Raw genomic sequence first — 20,622 nt, 5'->3', positions numbered from 1 at the left:
CCAGATGGAGTACCTGGCAAGGTACTAAGAGCATGCGCACACCAGCTCACCCTCATCTTCACCAGACTCTTCAACCTCTCACTGGATCAGGCAGCCATCCCATCCTGTCTAAAATCAGCCACAATCATCCCAGTGCCGAAGAAGTCTCACATCTCCAGCCTGAATGATTACCGCCCTGTGGCCCTCACACCGGTAATCATGAAATGCTTTGAGAGACTAGTCCTTCAGCACATCAAGGATTACCTCTCCCCAGAATTCGACCCCCACCAGTTTGCATACCGTGCAAACAGATCCACAGAAGACGTCATCGCCACAGCCCTCCACGCTGTGCTGAGTCACCTAGAGCAGCGGCAAAGCTACGTCCGAATGCTCTTTGTGGACTACAGCTCAGCCTTTAATACAATAATCCCGGACATCCTCATCACCAAACTGGTCACTCTTGGCCTCCCTCCTCTCACATGTGCCCGGAAAAAGGATTTCCTCACAAACCGGCCCCAGACTGTAAGACTCGGCCGTCATCTCTCTTCCACTCGCACACTGAGCACTGGCTCCCCACAGGGCTGTGTGCTGAGCCCCCTCTTGTATTCTCTCTACACCCACGACTGCAGTTCGACCCACAACAACACTCTCATCATCAAGTTTGCTGATGACACCACGGTAGTCGGACTCATCTCGAAGGGAGACGAGGCAGAGTACAGAGAGGAAGTCCTGAAGCTGGCAGCCTGGTGTTCAGAAAACAACCTGGCACTGAACACTAAGAAAACCAAAGAGCTCATTGTTGACTTCAGGAGACACAGCACCGACTTGGCCCCCCTCTACATCAACGGGGAGTGTGTGGAGAGGGTCCACACTTTCCGGTTCCTTGGTGTCCTCATCTCTGCTGACATCTCCTGGACAGGAAACATCTCAGCGGTCATCAAGAAGGCCCAACAGCGGCTGCACTTCCTGAGAGTCCTCAGGAAGTACAAGCTGAACTCCAACCTGCTGCTGACCTTCTACCGCTCGTCCATTGAGAGCCTGCTAACCTACTGCATCACTGTATGGTACGGCAGCTGCACCAAAGCAGATAGAGTGAGGCTTCAGAGTGTGGTCAAGACAGCACAAAAGATCATCGGCTGCCCTCTCCCCTCCCTGATGGACATTTATTCCTCCCGCTGCCTCACCAGAGCAGCAAACATTATCAAGGACAGCTCCCACCCTGGCTTCAACATGTTCAGCCTGCTTCCCTCAGGGAAGCGCTACAGGTGCATCAACACAAAAAACCCACAGACTCAAAAACAGTTTCTTCCCCAAAGCGATAACCACCCTGAATTGACACATGCACAGATAACACAGCCCCCCCCACTTCCCACTTCCTCTATGGACCACCACTGTGCAATACCAATTCTATGTGCAATAACTCAACTGTATATACATAACACTATTTATTACATATTACTTACGTCTTGTATATTGTACATTATATATATATATATGTTAATACTGTCCATATGTACATAGCGCTGCAGAACTGTACCCCCCCCCCAGCATGTTTACACTGAGTAGGAGATGCTCTGTATCTCATTGTACAACTGTATAGTGACAATAAAGGCATTCTATTCTATTCTAGTCTATTCCAAAAACATTCAGCTTTGATATTAATGAGTTTTTTGGGTTCATTGAGAACATGGTTGTTGTTCAATAATAAAATTGTTCCTCAAAAATACAACTTGCCCAATAATTCTGCACTCCCTGTAGAAGGACTGACGGTCTTGTGAGTAAAGACCAATAAAAAAGCCAACTAAAAGAGGAAAACAAAGACCCTCTTGATCTTTTGAGTTTGAGGTAAACCTATTTTGTTGACTCGATTGCAGGAAAAGGACTGCTATAACTGTCATGGTCCTGAGTCGGTGACCCAGTGTTTTTGGTTTTTGTACTTTTACTTTTGATAGTTTTATGTATTATGACTGTTGTGTTTTGGTTTCCCTGGGTTTAGTTGTGTTCCCTCTGTTTGATGTCATCCTTGCCTGTGTATCCCCTTTTGTGTAGTAAGGTCTCTGTTAGGGATGGGTACCGGTATGACATAAACGGTAGTAACCAGATCGAAAAGCAGCAAACATTTCGGTGCTTCATTTCGGTGCTTTTTTTTCCTGAGATGCCATACACTTTGGATTCTAGCCAATCATTTTACCTTTGCGAGTATAGGCGGGCCCAGGTACGTACGTTCTTTTAGAGCAGAGCTACAGATTAAAAATGCCCAAAGCGAAGCGGTCAAAGTCTGGCTGTACTTCACAGCAAAAGATGCAAACTCAGCAGCCTGCAACAAGTGCTTTAAGGTGATACTGTGCAAAGGAGGTAACACCTCGAATCTGATGAAACACCTGGCGACGCATAGCGTTTTTTTAAAAGCCGAGAAATGCACCGTATTTGATAGCTTGCTGCGAGACCTCACACCGAGCACATCTACTGCGGGTGGGTTGCCTGTTATCGGACCCAGAGTTAGCATCATCCCCCAAGAACCCGAAGAGGAGAGTCCTGGCCCCTAGCCCTGCCAGTGTAGCAGAAATGATGACGGATGATGATGGCAGCAGCAGCCGTTCTTCTCTGTGTGAGTAGCTTAATGTTGTTCGTGTGTAATTTACGTTGAGTAGGCTAACCACGTTATTACATTAATGCATGTAAAGTGAACTAGCAAATATCATCATAGCTACATGCGGCTGTCTTCTTGTTTAATGGCAGATACTCCCTTCTCCCTGGCCAAAAAGGCTAAAATGACCAAAGAAAAAGTGGAAAACAGTTAAACATGAGAGGTTTTTGGACAAAGTTGGTGTTTTTTTCCATTGTTTAAGCACTGCTTCCAGCCAAGAGTGATACCATATATGCCCTATAGCTGCAGGGGATAACCCTTTTTACAAAAAACAGCTGAACATGAGAGGTTTTTGGACAAAGTTTGTGTTCTTGATTCTTTAAGCACCGGTTCGAGCACCGTTTAAGTACCGGCACCGTTTCAAAAGTACCGGTTTGGTACTGGTATCAGATAAAGCCTAAACGATAGCCATCCCTAGTCTCTGTGTTCGCCCGCGTCTCTGAGTCTGTGTCCTTGCGTGTGTATGTGTTTCCTGTCTTACTTTGAAGGTCCGTGTCTGATCTCAGTGTGTTCAGTTTACTTTCCCCCTGTCTCATCATGTCTGATTACTCCCAGCTGTGCACTCCTTTTGTGTCTCATTCCCTTGTTATCCTTCTGTGTATTTAAACCTCATGTCTACCTCTGTTAGTTGCTGGTTCGTCTGCGTTATTCCGCTCCATCATTCTGTGTATTTCCCTGTGACTACCTGCATCTCTGTTTCTGGTTAGTTTCTGTTAGTTTTTCCCAGTTTAGGTTTTCTTAGTTTCATGCTCACCCTTGCCATCTCTGTTTGTATCTACATTTGATTAATAAACTCACTTGCACCAGAGCTGCCGCATCTTGGGTCCTTAATAATTCACATATGGCTTGCCCGTGACAGTAAAACAAACTGATTTGTTTATATCTGTGAAGAATGAGATGTAAAATTGAACACTGAAAACTTAAAGTGGAGTTTAGATTTCCTGAGTTGGAAAGGTTCTTGTAAGTCAGGGGTTTGGGTTATTTGACATATTCTTTGAATATATTTTTGTGATTCTTGTTGAAGCTTGTGTTTATTGCTTTTATGCAGCATTTTTGTTTTATTCAGTGTTCAAGGGTTCACTGTATATTCATTTTGCTTACATCCTTTGTCCATAAGTTTAAGGGGCTGGAGGAAACACAGAGGCTAAAAAATACAATCTTAAATGTCTGGAGAAAATCAACCAAAAATACCTACCATGACACAAGCCCCCCTTCTCTTTGTCTTTAGTAGTTTTCCATTACTCTCCTTTTAGTTTATTTTCTAAGAGCCTTTCTCTTGTTTTCATATTTTGTTTTACTTCCAGTCTTTGTATTTTTCTCTTCTTTTTTTATTGATTGTAACATGTTGTAACAGTTGATGCATACAACTAAGCATGCTGGTATGTTTTCCTCCTTTGTGGAGGAAAACCGAGACTGAGATTGTGTGCTAGATAAAATCGAATGTGATTAACAGTTTCGCACATATAAATAGTCGTTCATTTTTGGATAACTTTTTTATGGGTAAGAAATTCTTAGCTTACTTTTTTTTCTCAAATGAAAGAGAATTTGCTTTTCAGGCTTAAAATGTTTTCCTTTTTATTACAGTGGTGGAGTCTATAGTCATTTCAGTCCATTTATTAGATGCCACCATGCGGGCTATAATGATAAAACATTTACTTTCTGAGCAAAGTCGTTGGAAATAGCTCAGACAAACTATCTTAATCTGTAGTTGTGGCTCATAAGAAATTATACTGTACTTGTATGGTATTCATTTTGTTCCTAATTGTTTCTTCTTTCCTTTCTCTGCACATTTTTAAATGTATTTAACCACTATGTGTTTCCCCTCACAGCATGTGTTACAGGCTTCTTCAAGGCTGCTCAGGGAGACCACAAATGTTTACAGTGTCCCATTAACAGCCGGACCACCAGCGAGGGAGCAACTAACTGTGTCTGTCGCAATGGCTACTATCGCACTGAATCTGACCCTCCACAGATGCCTTGTACCAGTATGTATACCAGGGGCGGAGCGTGGGGGTGGCTTACTGGGCTTAAGCCCGGGTCTTTTTGTCAGAAGCCCGGGGTCTTTTGGAGTATAATTTGTATAAAACAAAAAGTGCAAGCAATATTCGAAGCGCATAGTGCACACTGTGGGAATTTACGACTGTGCGTGAATCCCCCCTGATATTGGTATGATCCGAGCTCAGGCACTAAGACTGAGCGAGAGGGCGGGGCAGCTGCTACCTGTGAGTGTGCTGTTGGAGAAACGGAGCCAGCCATACTAAGGAGAGCTTAAGTTTGACCAGGTACCAAAGCAAATCATTCGTACCGTACAAATAATGTAAATATGACGGTGTATCACGAAAGATTGATATCAAACTGATCACTTGACCAATATTACGTTACTTGCTGTTCAAGTGAATCAACAAATGGTGAAATGAAAAGCCGAACAAATGCTATTTTTTTAGAGAGTCTTAGCTTACGTGTGTTTATTTCATATTTTCAGTTCTTACCCTCCCCGACTAAATCGGTTTCAGTTATGTACTGAAATATAAGAATGGACATTAGAGGCTTCTTTCAAAGAAAAAACTCAGGTAAATGTTATTTTATATATTGTGCTTTGTATGTTGTTCAGTATATTTCTATGCAAACCAAGAGGGATTTCAGTACACAGCAGGATATTCACATTTGTAACCAGATATTTACATACACTTTAAGGAGAAAACATTTTTACTGTACAACATCAATTTAAAGTAAACTTTTGTTTTAGATAAATATTGAAACATCTTTTGAATTAGTTAAATGTCAGAATAAAGAGAGACAGAGCTGTCTATTTTTTATCACTTTGATCAAAATTAGGAGTACATGTACACTAAGTTTATTGTTAATTAATAAGAAAACTCCAGACGATTCCATTCTGAACTGAAGAAGCTTCTGATAGGTTAGTAGAGCCCATGTGAGTAAATTGGTGGCACACCTGTGGATGCATATAAGGCAAAACACAGAGCCTGTTTCTGTGACATGGGAACATCAAGATGTCAACCAAAACACCAGGAAGAGAATCGTGGAGCTCCATAAGTGTGGCTCAGTTTGAATACAATTTGGTGCCATTTGCAATTAAGAAATACAGATAGTTTCTCTCTTTACTCTTGTTTACCAAAAGTATCACCGTATCATAGGTGCTCATGTATCTTGTACCCAGTGTTGGGAAGGTTACTTTTAAAATGTATTCCATTACAGAATATAGAATACATGCCCTAAAATGTATTCTGTAACGTATTCCGTTACATTACTCAATGAGAGTAACGTATTCTGAATACTTTGGATTACTTAACATATTATCATGCATTTCACAACTACGTGAATGTACTATTGCTGTGTGATTTATTACTGTTACTGAAGGTCCGCGGCTCCGAACCGTAGTAAAGGGACCTCTGAATAATACGGGTTCGTGTCGGGCTCCTAGGCGAAAAATAGCTTTACTTTGTTGTGTGGGTCAACTCTGCTTGCGAGAGACAGAGAGAGGCGTTGACAGGCTGCTCCAACGGAACTTATTGTTTCGGAAAACACAAACAAAGCGTACAGAGTTTTAATAGCGTACTTACAACTAGGCTCGTCAGGCACTCTTCTTGGCTGCAGTGGTTATTATTATATTTACATGCTTCCAGTTCCCGTTTTCTCCCACCTCGCACTCACAGACACATAACGAGTATGGCAGTCCATTCTCCCTGCAGCACGGGCTACACTGCCCATGATGCTACATTCTGCATTATGCTTATTAGCTTAGCACAACAACAACAACAACAAAAAGGCGCTCTCTCACCCAGGAAACACGCAGAGCGAGAGCGTCACCCTGTAACCATGGCAACTGCAACGCTGCCGCCTGGAACTACTGTCAAACAAAACCGAAACAGTCCTGACCCGTCACAATATGAAACAGGAAAGTACCGCCGTGTAATCCATTTATTTCAACAAAGTAACTGTATTCTAAATACCACCTTTTTAAACGGTACCTGTAACGGAATACAGTTACTCATATTTTGTATTTTAAATACGTAACGGCGGTACATGTATTCCGTTACTCCCCAACACTGCTTGTACCTTGTGTTTCTTTTTTGGTTTGCTATTTTTCAAATTCTACATTTATGCAGGCTTGTTTGCTAAATAATTATATACACTTTTCTCAATCTAAATAGTGGACTTTGGTAGAATTAAAAAAACAAGTGTAGTGCAGGTATATGATGATTTTTAGTGCTACTATCATCTAGTTCTGATTCTGGTTCTGTCTTGGTTAATTCCTCAGTAGTCCTGATTTTGAACTGTTGTAGTCCTGTTTTAATTCAGGATCAGTTCTGGGTCTGGTTGAATTGGGGTTTAGTCCTCGTGTCTTGATACAGCCCCGACTTTGATATCAGTTTTGGCCAGGGTGTACCCGGCCTCGAGCCGTGTGACAACTGAGACTGACTCCAGCTGGGATGAGAGGAAACAGAAGAGGAAAAATGAAATGAAGCTGTTCCATGTGAACAAAGTTGCGAAAAAATGATTATTCATAACCTACACTAGATTATTTGACAAATTAAAGCTGCTCTATGTATACATTGAGTTGTGTGTAATTACATCTTCTCATTAATTTAGAAGTAATTAATTATTAAAAAAGAGGAAGGGATGCCTGATTTTAGAAGCTGACATGTTGCCCTGCTATCTTGAATATAGTGGTTAAGATGGAAATAGTCCATATGTATGTAGCTAGAGATCAGCCACATACGTTGTTTTTAATATGAAGATCACAAATAACTCTCTGAAACTATATATGACCATTTGATATTTGTGTGTGTGGGCAGCCATCTACTATGAACAGTTAGGGATGAGGGTACGAAGACAAAATGAAAAAAAAAATCAAATAATTTCTTATTTCAGATCTTTGGCCAAATATTCTTCAATCATGTTAATATATAGTGTGTACAGAAATGTTTTTATACACAAAGAGTAGTAGAGACATGCCAACTGGCTGTGACTATTATGGGGAAATGCAAAGCAGCTGGCCACTAAATGTGATCATAAATGTGTTTTTCCTGCACCAGCCACAATAGCTAGGATTTTGCACTTGAATTGGGAGGAGTAAGAAAACTGAATTCAATTGACTACAATCTGCAATCTACTCACATCCAGTGGTGAGATTTTACACACTATACCTTTAAAATATGTCATTAGAATTAGGAATGTAATGTACAAGTAGTAGATTAATAGAAATTAATTAATTACATATTTGTAATGGATAGTAAGTCAAGAAGTGCATAGGAGGATTCCCATTAGCTACAACCGTGCAGCAGCTATCTTCCAGCAAACATTACCACAGAAAATGTAGACCTCATGTGAGATAGCTCATGTCAGGCCTAGAGCAATTTTGCCTTTTGAGTCTCTTTGTGGGCTTTTTGTGGGCAAGCCACAGTGTTCTTTCCCACTGAAAACCTTCATTGGGAACCTAATTTTATTTTTGAACAACACTACTCCACACCAATTATGTAATGTACCATGGGACAGATGTGGGCCCCACACTGTGGAGCCTAGGCTGGCCCAGGTCCCAGTACCAGCATGAAGTATGGCCCATATCACACTGGTGATATTTGGGCTGGGGGTTTGAAAGTTGTTATTGTGTTGGAGGATAGGAGAACTGTTTGAATGGTCCTCTGACATGTGACAAAAAGCATGATAGTCTAGGGTCTCTTATCTGTCTGCAAACCATTTTTATTTTGTTTGTTTTTTCTTTTCTTTTGTTTTGACCTTAAAAATACTGTAGCGAGATGCAGAGTATTCTTTTTTTTAATCCAAAGGTATAGACACCTTTTTGTGTGAATGTGTGCGTGAATGGGTGGATGACTGGATATGTAAAGCGCTTTGGGGTCCTAAGGGACTAGTAAAGGCGCTATATAAATACAGGCCATTTTTGGAGGGTCCCAAGCCAAGGTTTGCAGTGGGCAGTATCTGGAATTTTTAATTTTTCCATTAGAATGATGTTATTATTATTGCGTCCAAAGTGGTGAAAAAAGTTGCTGTGGGTTGAATAGGGATCATTGTGAATACGTAATTGATCTTTATGGTGTTAGTACATCCTAAAATTAAAAGTGGTTTTGTCATCCATCGGTTTAAGTCATCTTTTATTGTTTTCAATAGAGGAGTGAAACAGTGGAACAGCTCTGACAGTTTGGGGGAGAATTGTATGTCTAGGTATGTGATCATGCCAGTAGTAGGTGGTAGGTGAGGGATCTGTCATGTATAAGAATGGGTATCTCCATTTATTATTAAAGTGGTAGATTTATTCCAATTTATTGTATAATCAGAGATTTGGGAGTATGTATTAGTGATTTGGATTAGTTCTTTAACTGATTTATTGGGATTTTGTAGGAACCGGAGTACATCATCTGCATATAAACTTTTTTATATTTATGTGTTTATTGGTGTATTATTGGTGTGAATGCCTATGATGTTAACGTTCTGACGGATTGCTGCTGCTAATGGTTCAAAGAAAAGTGCAAATAATGAGGGTGAGAGTGGGCACCCTTGTCTTGTACCTCTGTGAAGTGTAAAATTTGTTGAGATTAAGTTGTTTGTTATAAGTGCTTTCTTCATAACAGCCATCCCTCAAGATTTTCTCCATTTAAAGCAATGCGTTATCAGGGATTGTAACATCTAGTCCTTTTACTGAATCGGAATTATGGCTACTTTGGTGGGATAGATGTAATAGGTCGAAATGTGTATTATTTGAAGAATGTCTGCCTTTAATGAATCCTGAATAGGGTGTTTGTTTGTCTTGAGAAGTATTTATAATAGTTCTGTATTCACATGGTATGGAATGAACTTGTTATTTTTTATTTCATCTACCATTTATTAATTATAATTATATAATATTACAATAATTATAATAACAAATAGACTTATAAAATCAAACAAATATCAGGCCCATTTATCCATACTGGAGAAATAAATACTATACCGGTTATATTAAGGGTGAAAACCAAAATTCCCCTATTTCCTCTGTGGGGGGTCTTTATCATATAAGCCTGGAAACTTGAGGGTACTGCACAGTATCTTTGCTGTTCCTAGGACTGCGCTCTTCTGGACAGAGATGTCTGATGTTGTTCGTGGGATCTGCTAGAGCCACTCGCCTAGACTTAAACCCCCGGAGAGCAGCCAAATGGCTTTTAGCTAGGCTTTAGCTTCAGCGAAGTGGAAGCTAAATTGGCTAGTCATTCATATGTAAATTAGGTTGTTACCTGGGAATTCTGGAGGGAGGGGAGTGGGGGTGTGTGGATGAGGGGGTGGGGGAGCTGCTAAAAACTTCCTTTTGTGTTCGTCTTGATGCATTCTCAATCATCCAGGGAAATAAATCTCCAAAAGTCACCAACTTGGAGTGTTTCAGTTTGCCATCTTAGGGAGAAATCAACACACATGGGTGTATGTCCTTTGTTGCTGAGATTTATTGATAAAAACAGTACAAAAAACCAACCATTTGTACACATATTTACAAATAATAATAAAAAGTGAGTGAGTACATTTCAACATTATACCAGTGGTCTGATTGATGCCACAATGGAGCAAATCGAGCAAAGACTGATAAGTTCGCTGCAATTTCCATCCTTGGCACAGTCAACAAGATTCGCAGGAAAATTCCTCAATCCACTAGACAGACAGATCGCAATGAATTCACCACTCAGGTATGTTGCAGGTCTTTTGTGGTTCTATGTTTATGTGTTTCATTGTGTGTAAAAGGGCTATGGAAATAACAATTTATCTTATTTCTTAGGTGTTTTCAGGAACACGGCAACTGGCCAGCGCCGTGTTCCTCTGCGGACAGTGTACTCCCGGGTGTAAAGGGTGACAGTGTTTGGCTTCCTTTTGATAGTGTTATCAGTCTGAACCACGCTGTGCATGCTGCTAAGAATATAGACTGTCTTCTTCCGTTTGGCCACATACGCCGTCAGCGTGGCAGCAGAGGTTGAAAACACCTAAGAAATAAGATAAATGGATAGTACTGGATGGTACTTGGATTTTAGGTCGCAAGCCACCCAAAACTTGATCCCAAACTTGTCAGGTTTACTTGCAATATTCTGCAGGAAACAGCACCGAGTCTTTGATGGGAAAAGCTGTTCATCAACGGTGATATGTAGACCAGGGTTGTAGCACGTGATGCAGTTGGTGACAAATGATCCCCACACACTGGAAATTGCAGCGAACTTATCAGTCTTTGCTCGATTTGCTCCATTGTGGCATCAATCAGACCACTGGTATAATGTTGAAAATGCTGAAATGTACTCACTCACTTTTTATTATTATTTGTAAATATGTGTACAAATGGTTGGTTTTTTGTACTGTTTTTATCAATAAATCTCAGCAGTGTGTTGATTTCTCCCTAAGATGGCAAACTGAAACACTCCAAGTTGGTGACTTTTGGAGATTTATTTCCCTGGATGATTGAGAATGCATCAAGATGAAACACAAAAGGAAGTTCACAGTTTTTAGCAGCTCCCCCACCCCCTCAATCACACACCCCCACTCCCCTCCCTCTAGAATTCCCAGGTAACAACCTAATTTACATATGAATGACTAGCCAATTTAGCTTCCACTTGGCTGAAGCTAAAGCTTAGCTAAAAGCCTACCAGCCATTTGGCTGCTCTCCGGGTTTTAAAGGTAGAAAGGTGCCTGGCACAGCCTGGCAGTGCTACTGCTAGCTTGGCGGCCACTGAACTGAGTTCTCCAATTACCACTGGGACCACTGTTACCTTCACCCTCCACCCTCTCAAGCTGTTCTCTGAGCCCTTGGTACTACTCCAACTTCTTCCAGTTCCTTCTTCCTGATGTTGCTGTCATTCAGTATTGCTATATCTATCACTACGTCCATCTTCTGCTTGACTGCCACTACTATGTCCGGTTGGTTAGCCACCACCATTTTGTCGTTCTGTATCTGTAAGTCCCACAGGATCTCAGCTCAGTCATTCTCCACCACCATAGGGGGCGTCTCCCATTTTGACCTCGGGACTTCCAGGCCATACTTGGCACAGATGTTTCTGTATACTATGCTGGCCACTTGGTTATGGCATTCCATGTATGCCCTGCTAGCATCTTGAACCCTGCTGTTACACAGCAAATTCAAAAGTGTTAAATGTTTTGGTGTTAGTAGTCTTCTTGCAAAAGTAGAGTTAATTTTACTCTAAGTAGAGTCGCATTCTTTTAATGTAACTCTGAGGTGTAAAATGATAGTAGTTAAAATCGAGTGTTAAAAATGAGGGTTTCTATGTCAAATCTGGAGGTGTTACAATGGAAACATTAACTCTTGACCTCTTAACTCTGAACTCCTACAGGGGCTATGACACCAATAGAGTAAATTCACAGACTCCGCCCCCAGCACCATAGGCTCCAATCAAAGCTGAAGTGAAGCCGTTTCAGAACATTTTGCTCTACATATTTGAGTTGTTTGCCATGCTTGGTAAGTCATTTTTTCAAAGATTGTTTCAATTATTATTATTAGCTTTTACTTCTGTGGCTCTTTGGAGTTGAGACAAAGCTGTGTGAAAGGTATTGTTTGCGGGCAAATACTACAGCCTTGAAAAAAGCTTGCATGTGAATTTTCAGTCAAACTTTTGGTCAAATACACCTAAAACAATGTCTAGAATGTGAAATGTTGGTATAATGGTGCTACTTGAAGCCTGAAAACGATCTCTCATAAAAAAACAAACAAACTAGCAAACAGTAGTAGCAGATATCCTGACTGGGTTCTACGTTATCATTTAGATCCCTCCAGAGTTTTGTGCACACGGTTTAGGTAAAAATGAAAAAGGTTGAGGTTTTACATTTAGTTCAGTATTACCTGTTGCCGGTGTCCTTGTCTTTTGGGAAAATACTTTACACAAGTAATGGCTCAAAAAGGATTCTTTCTTTTTTTTACTGTGCTGCAATTGATTACTGGATTATTTGTGCCATTAATTAGTGTCAACTAATTTTTATTCATTCTCCACATAGGATATGCTTGTGAAGATGGAATATGGGGGAGAGCAGAAGTGTGCTGAAGTTCCACAAAGTGATGAATGAAGGACATGCATATTGTGTTGAAGATATAAGTGATGATAATGCTGTTATTTGCATTTACCAGCTCACCTATGTCAGACCTTTTGATAAACAAAATTCTAATGAAAGTGAGAACATGTACACTGTTACATTTTTCAGAAAATGTTTTGAAATTGTGGTGCACAGTTCAGAATAAATGTTTTTCAAAAACAATTGCATCTTTTTAGTAAATGTTTATTTCCAAAAGAAATTTCTAGAAGTTCAGAACAGTAAAATTCCCGCTTTTTAGAATTAATTAGAAGATAACTCTTACGTAGTTAAACTAAAATACTCTTTGAGAGTTAATATATATAAACTCTTAACACCTAGTTAGCATTAGTAAGTGTTAAATTATCAACTCCAGACAGATTTGGTGTTTAACACTAAATCAGAGTTAACATACCAACTCTCCAAAAAGAGTTAAATTAACACTCTCTGGTGTGGACCCATATAGACACTTTAATAGTGTTGAAATCAAATCTGACAGTGTTAATTTGGACATGCTGGATTTGCTGTGTATGTGCTGGATTGTCTCAGGGGCATCTTTACACAGCCTGCACCTAGAGTCTTGCCTGTTGTGATAGACCCCAGCCTCAATGGATCTTGTGCTCAGAGCCTGTTCCTGTGCTGCCATGATTAGTGCCTCTATGCTGTCTTTCAGTCCAGCTTTGTCCAGCCACTGGTGGGATTTCTGGATGTCAGCCACTTCCTCTATCTGCCGGTGATACATACCATTCAGGGACCTGTCCTTCCATAATGGTTCCTCCTCTTTCTTGGGTTTCTGCTGCCTGAGGTATTCACTGAGCATGCATGGTCAGGAGCTTCCTGGTCTTGATGTCAGTGGCTTCTATCTCCTCCTTTGGCCAGCAGGTTACCTGATCAGAGGCAGGGCGTAGGTGTTGATAGCCCGGATTTTGTTCTTACCCTTCAGCTGACTCCTCAGGACTTGCCTGACCCTCTGCAGGTATTTGGTGGTTGCAGCTTTTCTAGCGACCCCTTCATGGTTCCCATTTAACTGTGGGATCCCCAGATACTTGCAGCTGTCCTCACTGTCTACAATGTTGCCTTCTGGTAGTTGTTCCCCTCAGTTCTGACTATCTTCCCTCATTTTGTTATCATCCAACTACACCTCTTCAGACTATACGACATTCCAATGTATTTGCTGTATATCCTGGTGGTGCAGGTCAGTGAATCAATGTCTCATGCACTCTTGGTAAATAGTTTGATGTCATCTATGTAGAGGATGTGCCTGATGATTGCTCCGTTCTGTAGTCATTATCCATATCCAGTCTTGTGAGTGATCTCACTGAGGAGGTTCAGGCCTATGCAAAATAGCAGTGGGAGCAGTGCATCCCCTTGGTAGATCCCGCACTTGATTGAGTTTCTGATGAAGGCTCTTAGGGTCCTGTTGATCTTGTATAGTTCTAGGCATTCCAGAATCCAGGTGTGGGGCATCGAGTCATAGGTCTTCTTGTAATCAATCCAAGCAGTGCACAGGTTGGTCAGCCTAGTCTTGCAGTCTCAGCTGACTGCTCAGTCTACCAGTAGCTGATGTTTTGCACCTCTGGTATTCTTGCCAAAGAGATGAGTTGGGCCTGGAGGTGCCAAATTCCACCATTTTGGCCTCCCTCACTTGTGATGATGCAGGGTTGATGAGCTCCTAGACCGATTAGGCACTGCTTGGATTTGACCAAGGGCTACTGGCAGATTCCCTTGACTCCAGATTCCAAATAGAAAATGGCCTTCTCTACTCAGGATGGTTTGTACCAATTTGTCACACTTCCATGGTAAATGGCCTGTATTTGTATAGCGCTTTACTAGTCCCTAAGGACCCCAAAGCGCATTACACATCCAGTCATCCACCCATTCACACACTGGTGATGGCAAGCTACATTGTAGCCACAGCCACCCTGGGGCGCACTGACAGAGGCGACGCTGCCAGACACTGGCGCCACCGGGCCCTCTGACCACCACCAGTAGGCAAAGGCATATACTGCAGCTGTATATGCTGCTGCCTTATCATCCATAGTGACACCTAGAAAGAGCATATGCAAAGATACAGTGTACCGTCTCACATGTGAGAAAGGACTGCTCACACACTGGAGTCAGAGCCATTGACTTCGACAATGACCTGGCAGGTGCGGTCAGGCATCAACAGGATAGAAGTGGTGGCGAAATGTCCTTCAGAGAGATCAAATGATAACTGGACTTTTGGAGAAGGGAATTCGATTAAAGTTAGGGCAATTTTACTGAAAGCACAAATGAAACAATGATAGAAGTGCTTGCAGTTTGGTGGCACTGGCCAGTCTAGCACCGCCTGCACTTTAGTGGGGTCTGGTTAGAGGCTGTCTTTTTCAACCATATATCAGAAGAAGGAACTGTGTCAACATGGAACTCACATTTTTCACTCTCACGGCATGTCTAATCACCGTCATATCTAATTTTTTTGTCAAAATAATGACTTGGAGAGAATAAGTATGAGTTATTACTGTAATTTTCCATTGATCATAAGACTTGAAGAGTGGAATGCTTATGACAGAGGTGTTCAACTCCAGGGTTCAAGGGCTGGTGTCCTGCAGGTTTTAGATATCACCCTGGGTCAGCACACCTGAATCAAATGTTCATTACCAGGCCTCTGGAGAATTTCAGGACATGTCGAGGAGTTTAATTTAGTCATTTAAATCAGCTGTGTTGGATGAAGGCCACATCTAAAACCTGCAGGAGACTGGCCCTTGAGGCCTGGAGTTGGACACCCCTGGCTTATGAGTTTCACCCACCAGTACCCCTACCATTACTGGTGAGTGCGGCCCTTTTGGCCACACTCTGGTCCTCTAGTGTGATTTCCAATACCTTTATGAGCTGTCCTTATGTAATGACTGATGTGTCTACTCAGCTCTGTTGCTATGATGCCTGAGATGAGCTTCTATGTTGTGGAGAAACAGGTATTTGGCCAGTAGTTTGTAGGGCTCTTTTTATGATCAGGATTGTTCTGCCCTGTGTTAGCCGGTTTGGATTAGTACCTAGGAGGAGCCCTGTTATTTGTGCTATTTGTGAATTTCAGTTGTGGGTGGGTCTGCCCGTGTGCTATTTTTTCCTTGTAGTAGAGAGTACACCCTGGATGCATCTTAGCAGAACAGGTCATTCTCTTCTCTGATTTATCTCTTCAGCTTAGTTTCCAGAGCTGTGAGCCTTTGTTTGGCAGTTTCTAAATCCTAGGTTTTGAAAACACAATTTTACCTTATTTTCATCCAGGACCTCTATCTCATGAAACCCTTTTGCATCGATTGATATCCTTCTGGGCTTCTCTGATTTTGGCTTCCAGCTGCCCTCTCTGTGGAGAAGCTTTCTCTACCTGGATCCTTAATCTTATACCCAAGTGCTTCTAGGATTTCTGTGTCAGTCGTTTTCAGTGATACTGGTAGTATGAAAGGTGCAAAGAGCAGTTTTTTTTCTACAATAATCTGATCTGATGGAGCATTGTCAATGTTCCATCACTTCATCAGTTCAATGTTCTCTCATCCCAAACGGTCATGGCAGATGGCTGCCCCTCCCTGAGCCTGGTTCTGAAGGAGGTTTCTGCCTATTAAAGGGAGTTTTTTCTTCTCACTGTTGCCCAAGTGCTTGCTCAAAGGGGTTCATATGATTGTTTTTCTGTTTGTCTCTGTATGTATTATTGTAGGGTCTACCTTTGATTTGATTTGATTTGATATACCTTTATTAGTCCCACAAGGGGAAATTTCATAAGGCTGCCGACCTATTGCACGCAATGGCGGCGCCATCTTACCCTCCGACCATACATACATTACACAAAAACATCACATGGGGAAGACAGGTCAGAGAGGTATAACAATGGAAAAATGCACCACATGAAAGATAAGGAGAAAAAAATAACTCCCCCAAACTGAGCTCCAACAGGGAGATCAGTTTGTGAACAGAAAAAAACACCTCTGCACATAGCACATGAAAAAACTCTTAATACACCAAAGAAACACATGACAAGCAACAGGGGTGGGTAAAGGGTGAGAGACAGCCGATTTAGACAGTACATCCGGGCCTGCAGCCTGTGCGCTGGTCTCCTTGATCCACCGTCAGCATCGGAAGAGAATAAGCATCGAAGGCGTTTGGAAAGGAAGGGGGGGATGAGTGTGTGGATATCAGTGTATATGTATGTGTGTGCGTGTCCAGAGTTCAGCTGAGACAGTGTCCTTCGCTCTGCTAGGCTAAGTAAACAGTCTTCCAGCCAACCCAGGTGGCCTTCCCATGGAATGGGAAGGAACAGACTAAACACAGTCGTTATCAGGGTGTTTTTGTTCGGCTCCAGCCTTGCGACCGCAGCTGGCGCCGAGAGGGTATCCGCATGAAGTGATGGTGCTTTTACTTTAGTGCGAACAGCTCATATGAATTTCAAAGCAGTTCTATACTTACAATATAAAGCGCCTTGAGGCAACTGGTGTTGTGATTTGGTGCTATATAAATAAAATAAAATTGAATTGAAATGGGGGTTCTCTGTGACAACACAAAGTAGTACATAATTGTGAAGTGGTATTAAAACGATACGTGGTTTTCAAAATTTCAAGCAATTGAAAGTATGGCATGCATTTGTATTCAGCCCCTGTACTCTGATGCCCTAAATAAAATCCAATGCATCAGTTGGCTTCAGAAATCACCTAATTTGATAATTGAGTTCACCTGTGTGTAATTTTGTGTCATTACAAGTTATGAATATTATATATTAATTATATAACCTATAAATACACCCCACCCCCAAAAAACCCTCCGGAAAAAGATGCAGTTACTGACGCCACCATCCAATAGACCAGGGCAAACACAAACAGAATTTGGGCAAGATAGGAAGGGTAGACCCTCCCCCCACCCAATGATACTGCAATCAATTTTGTTAACAACCTGCAGGAGCATAACTGATTGAATGTTCTGCAGAGTCTACATGATCCCCTTGAATTGAAGATTCAAAAATGAAGATTTTAATTGTATTTAGTTTTTATTTATTTTGCAGTCACAAGACATGTAATACGTTTAAAAATATACTTTGTTTCCATTATCATCATGTAGATATTTGGGTTGTTGTTTTTTCCAGAAATGCAAAATACACTAAGTGGGAATCTGGTTATCGGAAACAAACAGATGTTCTATTAGCTTGATGTTACTTACATGTAGTCTCTGTACTAAACCTCTAGAGCTGCCAAGTCCTTAGCTCCGTGAGGTGCAAGCTGAGAATAAAAAAAAAAAAAAACTTATAACAGGCCAGTAATTACTATTTAGCATATTTTCTGTTTTCCCTTTGTCTTCTAGCTGTTCCATCTGCCCACCACAAAATGTCATCTCCATAGTAAATGAGACTTCTCTGATACTGGAGTGGAGTCCACCAAGGAGAGTGGTGGCCGAAAGATTGTAGTTTACAACATCCATATGTAAGAGTTGTGGCAGCGGTCGGCAGGGCTGCACCCGCAATGTGGTGACAACGTGCAGTTTATCCCACGTTCAGCTGGGGGTGGGGGGGGACTCACCAACACCCGAGTACCATTATCAGCCGACCTCATGGCTCACACCAGTACACATTTGAAATACAAGCTGTCAATGGAGTGTCTGATCAGAGTCCTTATTCACCACAGTACACGTCTGTCAACATCACCACCAACCAGGCTGGTGAGGGATGATGTTACTCTAGTGATATTTCAGTGATTTCAGTATTAACTTCTGTTTTAGTAGCTCGAATGTCTGTTAGCATGTTTTCTACACCCTTCAGATCTCTTTGTTTTTTTTCTCAGCACCATCAATAGTGTCCATCATCCACCAGGTTAGCAGAACTCCTAACAGCATCACTCTGTCCTGGTCCCAGCCAGATCAGCCCAATGGTGTTATTCTGGACTATGAACTGCAGTATTATGAGAAGGTACATCAGTGCCAACTGATTGAATTAATTTCAATTCAGTTTTATTTATATAGCACCAATTTGCAAAAGCAGTCACCTCAAGGCATCTGAACCTGAAACATTTTGACTCTTAAATTGTACTCAAAAATCTTACAGTTTTAATTATAGACAGATCTGCCTGATTTAAAGTCTTTGGTGTGTGTTATTCAGACCAAGCAGAATGGAACTCATCTCTAACGAGGAGTCAGACCAACACTGCTGTCATACGAGGTTTAAGGCCTGGAACCATATACGTGTTTCAGGTCCGGGCTCGGACTGTCGCTGGATTTGGACGCTTCAGTGGTAAAATGTACTTCCAAACCATGACTGAAGGTAGGAATCAGATTTGCTGACAAACTAAATTCAGACTTATTTCATACCCTGTGTGCTGCCTAATATATAAGTCTAAATATAAAAATTACTGACATTTTTGTGGTTTGTTGTCTTTTCACCTGTAGAAGAATATAACTCCATTATTCAAGAGAAGCTCCCCCTCATCATTGGTTCATCTGCTGCAGGGGTTGCTTTATTATTGCCATCACTGTCGTCATAATTGTTTGTCGCAGGTGAGCCACTCTGTGTCCACTCTGTCCCCCAGAAAATGTTCCACTCTTCACCACATTATGGTCTAAAAATCTGGACCAATTTTTTACAAAGCCACAGAAATGATACAGAAAGCACTTTATCAAAAGTGCTGATTATGAATAAAACTGCAACTTGATCCTACAGAAATACACTCAATGACTTTGACCTACAAAAACTGCATTATGTGGTGGCAACTAGGGATGGTATCGTTTAGGTTTTATCCGATACCGGTGCCAAACCGGTACTTTTGAAACGGTACGGTGCTTAAACGGTGCTCGAACCGGTGCTCGAACCGGTGCTTAAAGAATGGAGAACACAAAATTGGTCCAAAAACCTCTTACGTTTAGCTGTTTTTGTAAAAAGATAACAATGTTAGCCTTTTCTGCAGCTATAGGGCTATATGGTATCACTCTTGGCTGGAAGCATGCTTAAACAATGGAAAAAACACAACTTGTCCAAAAACCTCTCATGTTTAGCTGTTTTCCACTTTTTCTTTGGTCATTTTAGCCTTTTGGCCAGGGTGAAGGGAGTATCTGCCATCAAACAAGAAGACAGCCACTGTAACTATGACGGTGTTTGCTAGTTCACCTTACATGCATTAATGTAATAACGTGTTAGCCTACTCAATGTAAATTAACACGAACAACATTAACCCTCCTGCCATCCTTTAAAAACTCACACCCATCACCCTAGGGACATTCTCAGCCACGCCATAAAAGACCATATATCCATATTTATTCCACTTTAAATTAGCCAACTTGTAAAACTACTTCTCCCTGAAATATTCATGTAAAGTTTTAATTATATTTTCGTTGTTTTAACCCTTCAAATCCAGTGTTATTACATGAGCGCCCTGTGTTATAAGCCCAAAAACCAAAAACGAACTAAATATTTCCACAAAAAACCAGTTGAAGTAATATGTGATTGTCATTATAAGTAGGCCTTTAGATGGACAAAGATTGGCACCAACATACATTTTGACCTGCCATTATTTTTTTTTGCATTTTTTTTGCAATTTAAAAATTAAAACTTCAAGGCCCTGAGTCTTCATTGACATACAAGAAAAAGAAAAAATAAATCATATGATGATAATTTGGGGTTGAAAAATAGCGTTATAATGGAAGTCATTGGGGAGAAAATGGTCCCCAGGGTGATGGGTGTGGGGATTTCTGCTGCTCAGCCATTTTAGGCTGATTTAAGGAATTCACACTGGAATATTAACATTGACAGGTAAAAACTATCCTGTGGCAAGTTTGGTTATATTCCACTGAACACAGTGGAAATGGCAGCCATTTAACACATAGCAGTGGCACAAAAAGGTCCCAAGAAGGCAGGAAGGTTAAGCTACTCACGCAGAGAAGAACGGCTGCTGCTACCATCATCATCCGTCATCATTTCTGCTACACCT

General features: G+C 41.3%; 2 protein-coding genes across 3 annotated transcripts in view; both read left to right on the top strand.

Moving 5' to 3' along the window:
- LOC113013756 (ephrin type-B receptor 2-like) overlaps positions 1 to 18,827 on the top strand; it is a 63,275-nt gene extending 44,448 nt beyond the window's left edge. Inside the window, exons 4-8 of the mRNA XM_026154900.1 lie at positions 4,456 to 4,611; positions 18,011 to 18,047; positions 18,204 to 18,364; positions 18,487 to 18,611; positions 18,801 to 18,827. Coding sequence (XP_026010685.1) covers positions 4,456 to 4,611; positions 18,011 to 18,047; positions 18,204 to 18,364; positions 18,487 to 18,611; positions 18,801 to 18,827 — 506 coding nt within the window. The remainder of the gene's footprint in view (positions 1 to 4,455; positions 4,612 to 18,010; positions 18,048 to 18,203; positions 18,365 to 18,486; positions 18,612 to 18,800) is intronic.
- Positions 18,808 to 20,622, top strand: part of LOC113012853 (ephrin type-B receptor 2-like) — a 45,222-nt gene continuing 43,407 nt past the window's right edge. For both annotated transcript variants that reach the window (XM_026153243.1, XM_026153242.1), the window contains exon 1: positions 18,808 to 18,962. In XM_026153243.1, the coding sequence (XP_026009028.1) occupies positions 18,938 to 18,962 (25 nt within the window). In that variant the 5' untranslated portion in view covers positions 18,808 to 18,937. The remainder of the gene's footprint in view (positions 18,963 to 20,622) is intronic.

This window comes from Astatotilapia calliptera, chromosome 20, assembly GCF_900246225.1.
Source record: "Astatotilapia calliptera chromosome 20, fAstCal1.2, whole genome shotgun sequence".
In the NCBI taxonomy this organism is placed as follows: domain Eukaryota; kingdom Metazoa; phylum Chordata; class Actinopteri; order Cichliformes; family Cichlidae; genus Astatotilapia; species Astatotilapia calliptera.
Note: the sequence above shows the minus strand (reverse complement) of the source record. Positions and strands in the feature narration are given on the sequence as shown.